The sequence below is a fragment of the Curcuma longa genome, chromosome 16, assembly GCF_044706935.1.
Source record: "Curcuma longa cultivar G26 ecotype Majalengka, Jawa Barat chromosome 16, ITB_CL_G26_1.1, whole genome shotgun sequence".
Taxonomy (NCBI): Eukaryota; Viridiplantae; Streptophyta; class Magnoliopsida; order Zingiberales; family Zingiberaceae; genus Curcuma; species Curcuma longa.
Window position 1 is genome coordinate 10,539,328 of NC_133876.1, and position 16,404 is coordinate 10,555,731.

At 34.9% G+C, this 16,404-nt stretch overlaps 1 protein-coding gene across 1 annotated transcript; it reads right to left on the minus strand.

Annotated features, from left to right (window-relative positions):
• Positions 1-1,137: 1,137 nt before the first annotated feature.
• LOC141847335 (kinesin-like protein KIN-7D, chloroplastic) lies at positions 1,138-15,730 on the minus strand. Its single transcript, XM_074735352.1, has 23 exons — positions 15,293-15,730; positions 15,119-15,216; positions 13,014-13,103; positions 12,734-12,786; positions 11,857-11,922; positions 11,725-11,778; positions 11,012-11,071; positions 10,117-10,195; positions 9,937-10,004; positions 8,555-8,617; positions 8,356-8,460; positions 6,669-6,773; positions 6,479-6,586; positions 6,162-6,308; positions 5,885-6,067; positions 5,576-5,734; positions 4,705-4,926; positions 2,900-3,040; positions 2,688-2,813; positions 2,556-2,606; positions 2,410-2,457; positions 2,127-2,327; positions 1,138-1,762 (listed from the first exon to the last, which is right to left on the minus strand). Exons 1-23 carry the CDS (start codon positions 15,538-15,540, stop codon positions 1,274-1,276), a joined length of 2,964 nt encoding a protein of 987 aa, XP_074591453.1. The 5' UTR covers positions 15,541-15,730; the 3' UTR covers positions 1,138-1,273.
• Positions 15,731-16,404: the final 674 nt, after the last annotated feature.

Genomic DNA, 16,404 nt, shown 5'->3' on the forward strand with positions numbered 1-16,404 from the left:
GGTTTGATCATGTCATTTGGGAAATTGATGGGTTATTTTGATATTTTAATACTTTAAAAGACATTTTTGGATAAACAATTTGGAACTGAAATGGGAAATGGATTTTTTTCTTAAAATGTAGGGGTGTAAGTTAAGTCAAACATTCGAGTTAGGCTCAGTTGATTTTTCCCTAAAGCTTTAACTTGGCTGAGTTCAATTTGAGATTTAATTCTTAAATTCGAATTTAGTTCGTAATGAAATTAAATAGTTTACGAATGACTCAAATTTAATTTAAAAATAACTCATTTAAAATTAAATTAGTTTATTTCGAGTTTGACTTATTAATGTATAATATTTATAATTTGTATGATATTTAATTATGAGTTTCTTAACAAATACATTCATAAATCTCTAAAAGAATATATTCACGAGTAAACGAATCAAATATTATTAAGAGGACACAATGTGCCCAGAATTAAAAATGACCAGGCCAATAGTTGTGAGACTAACTGAACCAACCATGCTATCAATGACCAAATGGCTAGCTATCAACTCGCTAGTCAACTTAGATCAAGTGGACTAACTAGATCGATCAAGCTGACCTAGATGGTTAGAGACACGAAATGAACTCGGATGGAATGGATTATGATATGAAGTAAACTGACCTCAGGAATCAAATGAAGCAAGAAGATTGAACCAAACAAAGCAAGTAGGCACAAATGACTGAAACTATTAGATACAATCAATTCGAGCTATTAAGAGGCATTGATATCAAAACAAGAACAAAATAAGAGAGACAAATAAACTCTTGCACATTTTCATCCTAGCATTTTTTTTATCCATGATCAAGCACATAACCAAAACGAGAATAATTGAAATCTGTTTTTTTTAATTGTCACCAAAGTAAACGCAGGAAATCCAACATCCCTTTTCATTTGTGACTCAAGTAAACAATACCTTGTGCAGCTCAGCTCCATAGGATAACCATCATCCTCCAAACATGTAATTTGCTTCGTTCCCTTAGGGAATAAGTTCCACCCATCTAGGAGGCCGTGGAGGGCATGAGAAGAAACATGTATTCTGTTGTGATACATTCTGATGGCCGCAACCTATTGTCAAAATGAGAAATTGGAACAGAGGACCAAACCAATCCACAAAACTAAATTCACATTACAATAAAAGCTCAATGTTTTACAATACTATCTATGCACAACACAGGTTATTTGCCACATGGAACACTGGAGAATCTATCACAACTACCAAACCTTTTTCACGGACTGCAATCGCTGTGAGTCTAAATTTCAGGTTCATTTCCTTGAGATTTCTTCAGCTTAGCGACAAGAACCCACATGTTTGCCAGTTCATTCTCCAGAAAGGCCTCCTTTTGTTTTGATTCCTCCAGTTTTCTCTGAATCTCTGCTTCTCTTTGCTCCTTTTCGAGAAGTGCAGCTTCTAGCTCTCTTTCATAGTTAGCATTTACTTCTCTCTTTATAGTGGGTTCGTGCCGCTTTATGTGGCTCTCTCTTCTGGTGTTCTTTGGAACACTGCTTGCTCTGCGCTGAGTGGAGTTTCTCATAGAGGCTAATTCAGCAGCGAGTCTCTCATTGTGGTTCATGAGTTTCGTTACTTGCTCAGACAATGCCTTCAATTCCACACCTGCAGCTGAAGCCAACCCTTTTGCATATGCACTCTCCTCTGCCAACTTATGATTTTGGCCTTCTAATTGGCTATTTGCTTCTGTTAGCTCATACACTTTCTGTTTTAGTTCTTCGATTTCCGATACCTATAGCACATTGCGCAAAAGATTAATCCACCCATGCTAACTTTTGACAAGTTATCCAGGTGTACCAAGAGTCAACAAATGTGCGAGTTAACCAGACGTTTGATAGAATTTATAAGAAAAAATAGAATGCATGGATAGATATGAGAAATAGTTGAATTTCAGGGAAAAAAATTGTTAGAGAAACTATGAAAAAAAAATTTCATTTACAGATTTCACATAATATTTTGTCTAAGATTATCCTTAATTTATAGATTACATGTCCAATTTAAATTAATAAGATATTCCATCACCTTTGGGGATATATAAAAATCATGGATCAAAGGAATTACTACTAATGAAATTAAATAAGAAAACAAATACCAACCAGATGTTCTTCATGTTGCAACTTTGAAGATGTATCTTTCAAAGAGTCATCTTCAAATTTTGTTCTCGACTCCTGAAAGAATGTTCCCTCATAACTGTACTGTGATTTAACACTCATTGACAAATCCTTCATTTCAAGTGCTTGTGAAAGTTGTTGTTTCAATGAAGTGATAGTTTCTTGCAGTTCTTCACATTCATGTATCTAATAAAGAAATAAATATGAGAATTACTGCAGCTAGTCATTGCATAATATATCCCCACAACAAATAACTAATTAAGCTAACCTTTTGCTGCAGCTGATCCTGTATAATACTGTTATCTGCAGTCTTTACCTGAAAGAGTTTCCTAAATATAAGATAATGCATCGAAGTAGATTATACACTTACAAGCTATCTGTGTGTCTCCAAGTTTATAGGTGAAAATAACTTACCTCTAGTTCAAGAGATTTCTCATTTAGTTGTTCTAGAAGTTCCGCATATGGCTGAAAAAATAAAAATAAAAACATTTGACCAGGTGACACCAATCAAGAAACTGATAAATTGAAGTCGGAACAAGAATTTACAGGTGAAACTCCCGAATTTCGCATCCTATTTTGAGCCACTGAGAAAGAGTTAGCCATCTGCTTTTCCAAAGATGCAATTTGTTGGTTCTTTACTTTTATCTCTTCTTTGACCTTCCTCATGTCCATCTTCAGATCAATAGTTACCAGATGAGCTCTATAATCCTCATTTATCACATGATTTTCTCTAATGAAATAAATGAGGAAAAAATTACTTGAATCTGTTCATTCTTCGGGCTCTTAGCAGCTTCATCAGAAAGTCGTTTTAGAACACTTGAATGAAGTGCCACTTCTCCAGCAAGAATCTTTAGCTGCTCTTTGAGCAATTCCACGTGATCTATAGTTTTGATGTTTGTCTGGTAAACATAGAATATGTAAAGAAAAAAGTGTTTTCTGAGTAATCAAACATCTTTGTGGACATCAAACTGAAATACAACACTATGAAATTCCAAAAGACAAAAATAAAATAAAATTAGTTGCTTATTGACAAACAGTAGATCGCTATGAAAACTAAAATAAGAAAGTCATACTGCGAATGTTTTAACCATAAAACTAACAGAGATTTCACAGAAAGCATGAGCAGAAGCATTATTCTTTTTGTGGCCGATAGGATTTGATGCATGATTGAAATACATGGCTAAGTAACTTTTATTGTGAAATATTCATACAGTGTGCAATTTAATTAGTTGAATTGATTGTTAATAAAATCAATAAAAGAGCAGTCCGGTGTATGAAACTCCCACCAACGCGGATTCTTGGTGAAAAGTCTATTGTACGCAATCTTACTTTGCATTAGTTTATTTCTGTAACTTGAATCTGTGACCGCCTGAATCTGTGACTGCCAGATTACATGACAATATCTTTACAATTATGCCAAGGCTCCCGTTCATTGTTAATAAAATCAAAAAAAAAAATCATATGTTAAAAATATGTACTAGAACGTGTTGGAATTTTCTTGAATTCCAACCTTAATGAGAATAATTAGTTGCAGATGCCATCAAGCAATCCATAGTCAACAATCGCAAGTTAAAGTTCTAAGAGCCAGCACCACACAAGTATATATATTTTTTCTAATTCCAGATCTAACCTAAGTATTTGATTGGTGTAGTAGTAGCAAACAGTTGCATAATGTATACTTGGTGTTCAACAGAAGATGTTCACTGGCAACTATAAGGGCCTACTTATCTATACTATGCGCAACAGATGAATGAACAAAACCTTCAACTTGAGTCTATGTTTGCAATGCTTCTCTATCCAATTTTTAATTTGATGTATTTTATTCCATATCATACTTCTCTATCCATTCTAATCTTCTAATCATCATCCAATAAAAATCTTAGCAGTTATGAAGCAAAATTATGTTTTGTTAGAGATATCATAGTTTCTTTGTGAAATTAATACACTAGTGATTAAATTCTGTTTAGTTGGCTAATCAACCATCAGTGTTTATTTGAAATGAAATAAGAAGGAAAGGAAAGGAGAAGAAATAACATTGTCAGCTTGTCCTATTTACTTGGAAAGAAGATGAGAGGAGGAAGGAATCTAATTTGATCCAAATCATCAATTATATTTTCTGCCAAATCAGGACAGAAATGGATAGAAATTAAGTTTATTCTCTAATAAACTCAACAAATGGCACACTTTCTTCTTTTCGGTTCAATCCAAGTAATCAAGATTTGTTTTCCCTTTCCACTCACTTAAAGTACTCTGTTCTCTTCTTCTCCCTCAAGGTAAACACAGCATTAACCATATTTAAACAATTCTAGAAGACAAAAGTGGACAATTAAACTTAAATATGATAGCAGTATAAAACCAAGAGAAGGAATATGGTCACTAGTCATTCCAAATTAGTAATTTTGTAAGATCTACAACCACATTAGTTTATTTTTTTTTTTTAAAAAAAAAAATCAGCATAAACTGAAAAACTAGTAGCAGATTGAATTTACAGCAAACATAAAAGAAAATATCACTTAGTGAAGAAGCCAAATTTACGGGAGCCAAATATTCATCTATCGCATACCATCGGTGTCTCTTGGGAAGAGAGATCATCAGCTGCAAGTTCTCTATCGTTATGTACTTCCAACAGATGATCTGCAGGAATACTATCTGGTATTAAGGAATTTGATAAACCATTCTCTAAAGGGAAGTGTATGCTCTCTGCTTGAGGAGTTGAAGGTGTTGTGTGTGACTTTGTTCCACTTGATTTGTCACCATCTGATGCTGCCAAACCACTATCTCGTTTCTGGGGCAAAAAAATTGAATTAAGCATGCATCAGAACAGGAACCAACAAATCAACCATTATGCAAACTAACAGTAAGCATAGCACATCAGCATAATATGTGCCAAACAAATGCAACCACATCAATGACGTTAAGTTGTGCAGAATTTTTTGGATTATAGGGTTGTCAACATACATCCTTAGCATTCTCACTGAAAAATGCAATCCAACAGAGCATAAATTTTCCAACGAGGATGAAGTAGATTACACAGACATTTGTGAGGAATGTCTCAAAAAGATTTTTGCTCCTATCATCCTATGGACATAATGTTAGCAATTTCAACTCAAAATTTATTAAAGAATGCATAACTGATAAGGCAAAGCACATACTATCATGATATAATATTCATCTTCCATTATTATGATTTATGACATTCTACTGTATTTTTTTCAATGTTGCATATTGAGTGTTTTCCCTTTTTTCTAAGAACAATATTCCTATTTCTTATTAATTGATGGGGTAAAAGAATCAAAAGTCAGACCCAAAATCTTCTTTCATTCTAAATGTTACAATAATACTACAGCAAAGTTGCAAAAATCACTAGTAAAAAAACCACCCTACTGACAAGCAAAAAAATATACTAGCAAGAAGCATATACAGATTGTGTATACCCTCGATTTGAACCAGTTTAGAAGCCCATGCTTTCTGTTCTTCTTCTCCTCCTTCAGGACATCATAGTTAGTTTCACCAAATCCTTCCATTGGAGCATAAAAGACAGCATTTTCATTATCTAATATCATATCTCGCCTTCGATATGGGAGATATGCAAGCTGCAGAATTACATGATTTCCCAAATTAGAACAATATTGCAATCCTTGAATCAAAAAATAGGATATTTGATGAATATTTAGAACACAGTAATAGACTCATAGTTGGTATCTAATCAAGAAAACATAAAAATGAATTACAGAAAATCTAACCTCTTCCTCTCCAAAAGAATGTCTTCGTCTAGGACCAGGGCGTTGAAGAAATCTTGGAGATTGGTTTGTTTTTGTAGACACCAAAATCAGTTTGGTTAAACGTTGTATCCTTCCCAGTAATGCAGCTTTAGCTTCTTCTTCCTGCTCCAGTCTTGATTGTAGCTTGACATGACCATCTTCTAGCTTTTCATGTTAAACATTTGTACTAATCAAATTGGCAATGAACAGAAAAGATAATTAAAACAAAAAAAAAGTTTGAATATATAGCAAAGCCTGCCTTCTGTTTCAAGATAAAGAAATCATCTTCTCCATTATCTTTGTGCGGAGTAACAGTAACAATCCCTCTCTTTAACTGATCTAGCTCTTGCTTTAAGCAACGTATCTCATTTTGATATTTCTTTATTAGAGACTTTTCATCAATTATCTACATAAAAGCAAAACCATAAGATGACACAGAAAAACAGCCAAAATGAATAATGGAATCATAGTCGTACAAGGAATCTAGTTCCAAGATAAATTCTATTTTCATTAAGTTGAATTGAATGTCTATTATATTTAATCTCTTCGGGCATCTATATAGTCAGGAAAACATACTTTATTTTGAGAAGCTTGGATTTCAATGCATTTTGCACGATGAGCAAACTTCAGTGTGTTGTGTGTTTCTTCTGCATTGCTTGATGATGGAGTAACTGTACAGATGAGCTATACAATGGAAGAAAAATAATTGAAATCAAAATTAGCCATTTAATTAACTGATCTTACAGAAATTCAAATGTCAACTTACAGATACGCGCCCTTGACCACTTAAAGATGATTGCAGAAGTCGTGTTAATTTTGAGTCTCTATATGGGATATGTGTAGCTTTTCCATCTGTTAATTTTGCAATAACCTGAAACAATGTAGTAGTTAAATAAATTCACAGAGAGAATCACATAAATGACTAGTGGATTTCATCATCAATCATTATCATGCTATGTTTGTCCCAACTACTTGGGGTCTACTACATGGATCTTTCCCTCAAGACCTCCATTGAGTTTTCATTTGTGTATTAAAAAGTAAAATAGGCCAGCTTAATTCATATAAATATTGCACGCTAGAATAATTCCACCCTTGGAAAGTTATCCCAAGTATATAAAAAGTATCTACAATTTTTTTTTTTTCAAATTTTGGTATATGAAAAATACATGATAACTTACTGGATTAACTTTGTAATAGATAGTACACAACTAAAAGCATTGAAGCATGAAAAATGAAAATAATCTCTTAAACTAATAGTAACCTAATTTTTGAACCCAAAATAGCATTTCCGAAATTAAAAAAATGCACTAATCATCTTTAAAATGAAATGATCATCCCGCACCCTTGATGAAGTATTTTTCATTTCTCATGTGCATCCATGTTTTAAGATGAAAGTAAAAATTGGGTGCTCTTACAGCTACAGCATCTTCCCTGTCGTAACACATTCTTGTGCTCTCAGTTTTAAATGGCAGAAACTCAATCCCCTAGCATTTAACCATAGATTAAAATCTCAAAGATAGAACTCCAATATATTTTTGTCTCCAACCCTTTGAATTTGTCACTTCATACTTTGCAAACAGAAGTTCCATGTGGAATGTTCAACTTGAGGAATTAAGGAAAAAGATTATAGTAAGTCCTTTTGAAGATCAAGTTAGCTGGATCAATTTTTTTTTAAGATCATCACCACTCTCAAGCTAGAGAATTGCAACATCAAAGTTTCTGACTATATCAATACTGTCCATCTTCATCTTTGTCAAGCATCTTAGTAATTTTTTTTGTCTAAGTCCTTTTCTATTTTTTGTAAGAAGTTGGACATTGATCAATGCCTATACTCCAACTGGAACGGGGAGTGTAGAATTATCTGTGTTCATAGTTATATGCTAGAAGTATAGACTGAAATCGGACATTTAGACATTGGGAATATGTCAGAATCCGTTATATACATGTCTACTTGCTCTCTTTTTATTGACACAATCCAATTTATTCTCCTCAACTATCCCCGCTAACAAGAGCACAATTATTGACGCCATCTGGTTTTGTACTTTATAATATCTATGTTACTCAGGTGAGTTTGGCAGGAAATCAAATTCTCACATTGTAATTATCCTGGACTTACGTGTAAGAAAAACATACTACATTATGTCACACAGGAAAAAAAAAGAGAATAGACCAGTTTAATTGTTGATTTCATTTTTGAAGTTTAGTAAATTGGCACAGAAATACCCAATGATGTACTGACCAGTTCCTGTAACAGAAAACACTATATATATTGTTGTTCCTTTTCCACCTGATTCAAAACCTCAGTCTCAACTATATGTTCAGTTGTTCATGATGGATTTTACAAGATAACTAATTTACAATGGAAAGATCAATCATTGATGTGATCGACACAATAAAAAAATCTAGCAAAAAATATCTGATATAACAGGGAAGCAGTTGTAAAGACAGCTCACAGTTCCAAGAGTTAATAGGCTCTTATTTATATAAGATCCCTCTTTTCGTCTTACTCCAGTAGTTTCAGCCCTTGAGCTCTCTGAACCTGCCAGATCGATGAGGTTCTGCATCCATGAGTGGAAGTGAGTACATAATACTAATTGTTAGGGGGAAAAAAATCCAAAAGCACCGGCAAACACATTGACAAAACAAACTTACCAGCTGGGAAAAGTTAACAGCTCCCCCTTCCCCACAATCACCACATGGGCTACTCTCTATTGTCTGTAAGAAGACCAAAAGATTAAGTTCAAGTATAATACTTGAGTGCTTGGGACTTCGATTGCAAGCATAAGCATTGCAAGAAAAGTCAAAATTGAAAACAGTATTATCCATAATGCAAAAACAAGTTTCCACTTCAAGCCAACAAAATATTTTACCAAAAAGCATAAATTCAATACAAATTTGTAGAGATAAAAGGTCATGTTTAGTGTTAAAGACACAGCAGCTGCAGATATGGAGAACTCCAGAATTATTAGTCAATTTCCTAGTTGGCCATGCTACTGAACAATATGTGACAGGTTTGATTAAAGCAAAAGGCCATAAACTAGTTCCAGGGTTTGATAAAGCTTCTAGACCACAAGAGTTTTGATAAAACTTCCTGAATTTTTTTACCTATCAAAACAGTTTTCTAATCCTATGAGTTTCTCTGAGTAATAAAAAAAATCTTAAGCTTGGTGGAATTAAGAAGAAAGCAACGTCACTTTGGGAATGTATTTTCAAGTAATCAACTAACATTTTGACCCATCTGTGCCAAAGTTACAAGATCACTTTAGACCCATCTTGCTTCCACTTGTCATGTAGAGAAATTCAATCAAGTGTCGGTATCCTAATCTGTTGCAGTTTTCTATTTCTTACCATGAGCAGTATCGCTTATTTATAATGTAACCAATTTACAGCTACCACCCATGAAGGTGTGAACTTCATCTCCATTACCACAAATAATCTATTTTGTTGAATAATCCAGGAAAATCACTGTCAAGTATCATAAATGTCTAACATCAAGGCAGATAGATTATTGAAGACAGATATTTACAGGGTACTATTATACTGGCATGTCACTCTGCCTGCTGCTCCGTGTGCAGCTTGCAGCATAAGAACTCAAGATATGAGCAACTTACAAAAGTGAGCTCAACAGCCAGGGAAGGAAGCTGGAGATGAAAGGAAAAGGGGCTGATACTGATAGGTAATTTTACGAGAGAGGAAGAAAATTTTCTTCCCAAATCATCCCAACATTTTATCCTCCCTCACTTTCTCTTGAAGTAAACTACGTTTAAAAAATCAACAAAGGATTAAGTTTTGCGTATTAAAAAATGATATGCTGATGAAGCTAGCCACAAATCAGAAATAAAATAAGAAAGCCATGGTGTTAAATACTTGTTTGTGCAAACAGAATGATGCACAATTGCACAGTCAAACACCAAGATAAAACATTTGAATCAAACAGATATTTGCTATCTAGAGTTTATCATAATGATTACAGCTAAACAATAATAAATGCTCAATTGGAATTTATAACCAACATCTAAGTGCAGTATAAGTACCAGTGTGAAAATTGTATGACTTCTGCTGCTTAGCAAATTGAAGTTATTGGATCCAACGTGTCTATGCTCTATCATCAATTAGGAGATATTTCACCATTAGCATAAACATAGAACCATCAATGTAGAAAACATCATAAAAATTCATTCAATAGAATGCACGTATTGACATTCCAATTTTACCTTCCCCAGCTGCAATAAGGGAGAGTGCATGTGCAGGAGACAAGACTACTTCCTCCTTAATACCCTCAACAAATGTTCCCTAACACAATAAATATGAAAAATAAGCATAACATTGAGTAAATCATTGTTAAGGTTGCTAAAGTAGGCACATAGCATGCCAATGGGCTTCCACAAATAAATTAGCTAAAACACATCAGTTGGGGAAAAGTAAAGAAAGAACAAGAACTAAAGCTATGTGTACAGCTAAGGTACTACCATAAGTTTAACTGCATGTAGTCTTAAATGGTCATAGATCATAGCATTGGCAGATTACCAATGCCTAAAATGCAGGCTAGAAACACACAAAGGAACAACGAGACAGATATAAAAGAAGATTCACATCATTAGACAATTGCAGCCTCTCAAGTACATATAAAAATATTGGAAGTAACATGCTCAGGTAAACTGACTGTGCCACATTGCATACAGCAAAGATTCCTTGGGAAGACTCACAATGCAATCCAGGAGCAGCAGATGTACAGACAATATGGAAGCATTATATAGAGATCCGCTAATTGATTAGAGTCCCATTTAAAGACAACTACCTGTGACCCAAATTCCTACACGTATCAAAATGCTCTATGCGATAGAAGGGCTAGAGATGTCTCAGAATATAAATCGTTAACATAAAAACATATGTTTAAAGGAAAATATCGATAACATTGATGTAGACATAAATAAATTTAGATATGGACTGAATCAGAATTTGTCTTTATATAAAAGTAATGGTACAAAGTAGAATAGATAACCAAATACTTTGTTCCTCAAAAAAACATAGCAAACACAAAAGATGTTTTCATAAAATTAACTTGGGGCATAAGCATAACATCAAGTAAATCAGGTGATTAATCAGCACCTGAGTGTCCTCCCTGATTCGTAAATTTTGTCCAGCTGGATTTAACAAATCATTGACAACCTGGAACAACAATCTTGCTAAGTAAAATGTTATGAAAGTATGGATCACAAATGAAAAAATCAACTGTGATATAATTCAAAATTTCATAAATTGTAATTCAAATAAACCATTAAATTCCACAAGGTGAGCTAAACACCATTAATGATGTGATATCTACTGTATTCATATATCTAGTAAAATGCTGAATATAACCACTACAAGGTCTATAGCTAAGCCATTCCAGTGGAATGCAGACATCAATTGCTGATTTAGATGGAATTCTTCTTCTCATTCCAGCAGAAGCATCCGCTTTGATACTTACTGATGGAGTGATCTACAAACGCCATGGACCCCTCAAGAATTTCATCACAGCTTCAAATATGTTTTCAAAATATATGTATCCCTTCAGATATCTGCCATTGAACATTAATATCAATAGTAATTTAGAGTTTTTACATTGAATCTACTCGTGCAGAGATGAATACTGGTTTCTCTACATGATAAAAGGATCTCGATTTCGATCACATCTTCACATGTTCACGCTTATTTTTTAATAAAAAATTAAAATTCGTACATAATAATGAGAAGCATGAAAAGCTTGCAGTCGATGATGAACAAAAAAGAATGATAAGACAAGTAACCAGCTCTAGATTGCAGCTTTTCAGCAAACAAACCTCATTGTAGATTTCCAGGTATGATACACGAAGAAGAAACTCACGGCTTGGAGTCTGAAACCAGAAGTAGGTGCTCAAATTCTTATAAACCAAATAAAAAGCATTTCAGAGGTAGAAAAATATTCAAACTACCTCTTGGATGATACTAAATGCATCTTTTACAGCCAATGGTATGATTCCAGGGGATCTTTGATCTCCCTGCCATTAATTCAAGATAAACAAAATTGACATGAGATTTCCAGATTTACTTGAAATATCAGGTTATATTTTGAGAATGAACCACTTGCCATCTTTGCTGAATGTTTGTTTGACTATTTGTGTATAAATCTGACTATATATCATCAGATTTGCTATCTCAATCGATAGTATTCCCCATTTCTAAGAAGCCACTATATTGATGTGGCAAACTTGACATCAACATGGCTCCAAAATGATAACACAGATAATCACCCTAATGGGGGGGGGGGGGGGGGGGGGGGGGGGGGGGGGGGGGGATGATTACTGGAAAGGGAAAAGAAAATCACTGAACCATTTTTCATGCACCCACTACCCACTTAATTCATAGACCCAAGGATTGCAATTGCTACCAATATTATTTTGAATTTCTTATTAAACAGTATCCTGATGGTACCCTGGATCAACATTTCAGTATTTAGATAAAGGGCATGCAGGTGACAGTAGTAATAATACATGCTACAGTACAGTGTATAATTACTGAATTTATTTATATACCCATTTAATAAACCAAAGGACCATTATTATGAACTTCTAATCAAACAGTATCCTGATAGTTCACTGGAACAACATTTCAGTATTACAATTAAGAAAGCCATGCGAAGATAATAGTAATACTACATGAGGCAAGGACATAATGGTAAATAACCATGCTAGTCTTTTCAGTTGGATTATCTGAAGTGAATTGCACATCAATAAAACAAAGAGAGGAAAATTTCCCTCCATCAGAAGACAAACTATGTAAGCATCTCAACATTAAAGTTGTGGCCCTCACATGCATTGTATGTGTTTTGCCACTGCTCGTAACTCCATAAGCAAAAATTGTGCCTGTAAGGAGAAGAAAGCAAGCTACAATCAATTGTAGATGAGATGCAAACTTTCCAAAATGAACTTAAGAGGATTAAAACAATCGTGCATATACAGACAATGTAAAACAATTTGATGAAAACAAATAAGAGGAAACAACTCCTAGTTTCCATGAGCCTTTTTCTTTGAGAATTGAGTTCAATATCTAAGTAATAAATAACAAAATTAAAAAAGGAGCAGGAATTCACCATTGACACCCTCCATAGCACCGCTAACAACATGCTGCGCAGCCACATCATATACATGGCGTGTTGTTGTTGTAGGCCCAAAAACTCGATCTACGATTTCAGGTTAATGAAATTAGTCAAGCAAAGGCCAGATTTCCATCTAGTAAAGGCAAATGGAAGCACACAAACAAGCCAGGACATAGAGAATGAAAATTATACCAATATATAGGTTGTTAAAGAAACAAATAATAATACTGTGGCCAGAGCAAAAAAGTATCTTTCTCAGTTTATATGTGTAACAAGTGAAGAACATTTTGTGCATGAATATCAGTCACTATAGAAACGGTACCAGCCAAAAGTAATAATGGGAAAAAAATGTATGAACTTTATAAAGATAACCTTGGTATAGATACCTGCTAAATGGTAATTTCCAAATTTAGATAAGCCCCAGAGCTAAAGATAAACAATCATAAGCCAAATCATTATTTTGATGAGGCAAAGGTTTAAAAAATAGAAGAAAAGGGGCATGAACAAAAAGTCAAGGGAAAAACAAATAAAATTGATTCTCTATCCTCAAATTGGAATCCATCAATCAAATACAGGAGATGGAGTTCATACGCAGAATGTCCCAGGTTTACAAGATGGTCCAACACAGACATGTGCCATGAAACATGTCAACATTATGGTAAATATATCCTTTGCTGAAGGCTCCTTTCACTCTTTTACCCTATCAGTATAGCTATAACTATGGACTAACTTGATCAAAATTCCAAGATCATTACTTGGGAATTGGGAAGAACTAGGTGCCATAATGATCATAGATTCAATATCAGTTGTTCTTTCAAAGTATGAATTACATTTCACATTTAACATTAACAAAAAACAACTTTAAATCAAACTGGAGTTATCTGATGTCAACTACACTGAGATGATGTTGAGTTAATTTAGTTGGTCAAGGATGGTTTTGAGCACCAAAATGCTACTAACAACTAATGTGCTTGGAGTAACATTGGACTTTATGTGCTGCACTTTTCTCAAGCTGCCTATAAATCTGATATTTTTAATATTTCAATTTTAAAAAAAATATAATGGTCTCAATTCTCAGTGTTCTGCTAGAATTGGTGTGGGCTCATATAAGCTGGCATAAACCTACCAGAATAAAGAAAATCACAGTAGAAAATATGTACAACTGAAACAAAGTGCTATGGATTGAATGTGAACCAAGAAAATTAGTGTCTTGGCAAACTGGAGCATGCTGCTGAATATGGATGGTATGTAAAGAAGTTTGAGACCATACTTAATATACTTGTTAAACAACAAAAGATTTTCATCTATGACAATGCAACACTCTAGACTATGATGATCTTCAAAGAGATTTTAAATTAGTCTGAGTTGCTATATTCTACATGAGAGTTAGATATAATCTTCATTAACTCCCATCAAACAAAAGATACCTCACATACTAAAATTAGAAAATATTAAGTGACAAGTTTTACAAGATACAGATAGGCTAAGGTTCTAATTTCTACATTATTCCACCAAAGACATATGGTCATGCAATGAGGGAATGTATTGCATGAGAGGAGGGGTTTAGTGACTAGCAGAAAAAGGAAGAGAGATGCATCTTGAATAATCATAGTAAGCAAAGAATTGGAAGGGAGGGGCTACATACATGTCAGAGAAACTTCTTTACATCACAGGATGGTTCAACTCCTCTAGGTTAACTCATCAGGGAATTCTCCCATTAAGAAATTTGCATTTAGAGTCTACAAGCACAGTGATGAACATAGTGCTCAACTGAAAAATTAGCAAGCATGATGGCACCAAAACATTGCATAAACTATTATTGGCATAATCAAATACAAAGAGGGAGGGGGGAATGATACTTGTACGTTTCATGGGTACATTATACATATACCAAAACAAGGAAAGAATACTAAATAAACGATACTCGAACATAGTCCAGTTCATTTGCAGAATTATATCTCATCCCAAAAAAAAAATCCAAATTGACCAATTGCATAACATTCAGAGTGATTCAAAAAGATGCCGCAGAAGTGTACTAGAAAAATACATTATACGCCAAAAAAATGCACTAGAAATTAAATGTATCACATACCACGTACCATAAACATATGCAAGAGTCGGATTATGTTCACTTCGAACAACGGTATCCCCATCAGCATACCAGGCAATCTCCTCTCCCTGACGAATCTCACGTTGACTACACGCCAAAAACCAAGCCAAATTACGACGGCTCCAAGGACCAACAAAAGGAAGAGAACAGATCTGATTCCAACCTGAGCGGCCGGAACCGAACAGTAACCGTCACGTTCTCCTTCGATCCCTCCGCGTCCAGGGCCTCACTGTCCGGAAATAAGTACTGCGGCTTGCCTCTCACCGTGGATGACGCCGGCGAGCTCTGCCCGTCGGCGGAGGCCTCTGGTACCTGCCTGGACGACGATGTCGTGGACGAAGTCGGAGAAGTAGCTGGCTTGTACGACGACGGCGCTAGTCTCCTCTGCCTCGAATCGTACCGTACCGCCATAGCGAGGTAGATCCGAAGGCCAGACCCCTAAAATCCACGTCCAGTAGAAGACCCGGCACAATCTGACACGAATGAGAGCTCGAATCGGAGCCGCATTGGCTTGGATCGATCGAGATGGAGCCAAACGGAGACGAGCAAGATTTGGACAGAGGAAGCGGAGGAGATTCTTTGAGGGTTTCTCGTTCTCGTCTTGCGGAAGAAAAAAACAAAAAAAGGGGGAAAAAAAGCTCGCCTCCTTTCTCTCTCTCTCTCTCTCCTCGCTTTTCAGTTGAACTTGAAGGGAGGAAAGCGCTGAGGAAAAACTTCGTTTTCCCACTCGTAATTTATATGTACTTCCAAGAGCACCCTCCCCCCTATCGTTTTGGAATTTACAAAACACTGCCCAAACTTTCCACGTTCTGTACTCCATGGCCTTTATCCTTTGGTATAAAGGTAGTGGTTTTTTGCTTTTTTTATAAAAGAAATTATAAGAAAAATTAATTATTCTTTTTTTATTCACTATTTACCTTATGAAAAATTTCAATTAGTCTCGTTGGCGATCCTGATCAAAGTGAAAGTAAATTAAAAAACTACTATAAAAATTTTCCATACTAACTCAATTATATCCGAAAATACACGTAGCTACCAACCCAGACGCCCGACATCCTTTGATTGGCCCCACTCCATCTGTGAGGAGGTAAATCTTACACAATACGCCATAACTAGGGATCGAACGGTGGACTTCGTCAGTGATATCTTCTCTGCAAGTCTATTGCGTCGTAACACCATACCCCGAGGGTCACTACTTACCCTATGAGTCTATGATGCCTGCTTGATCGAAAAATTTTAAAAATTTAAATTTATGACGTTGAACCATCAATAATA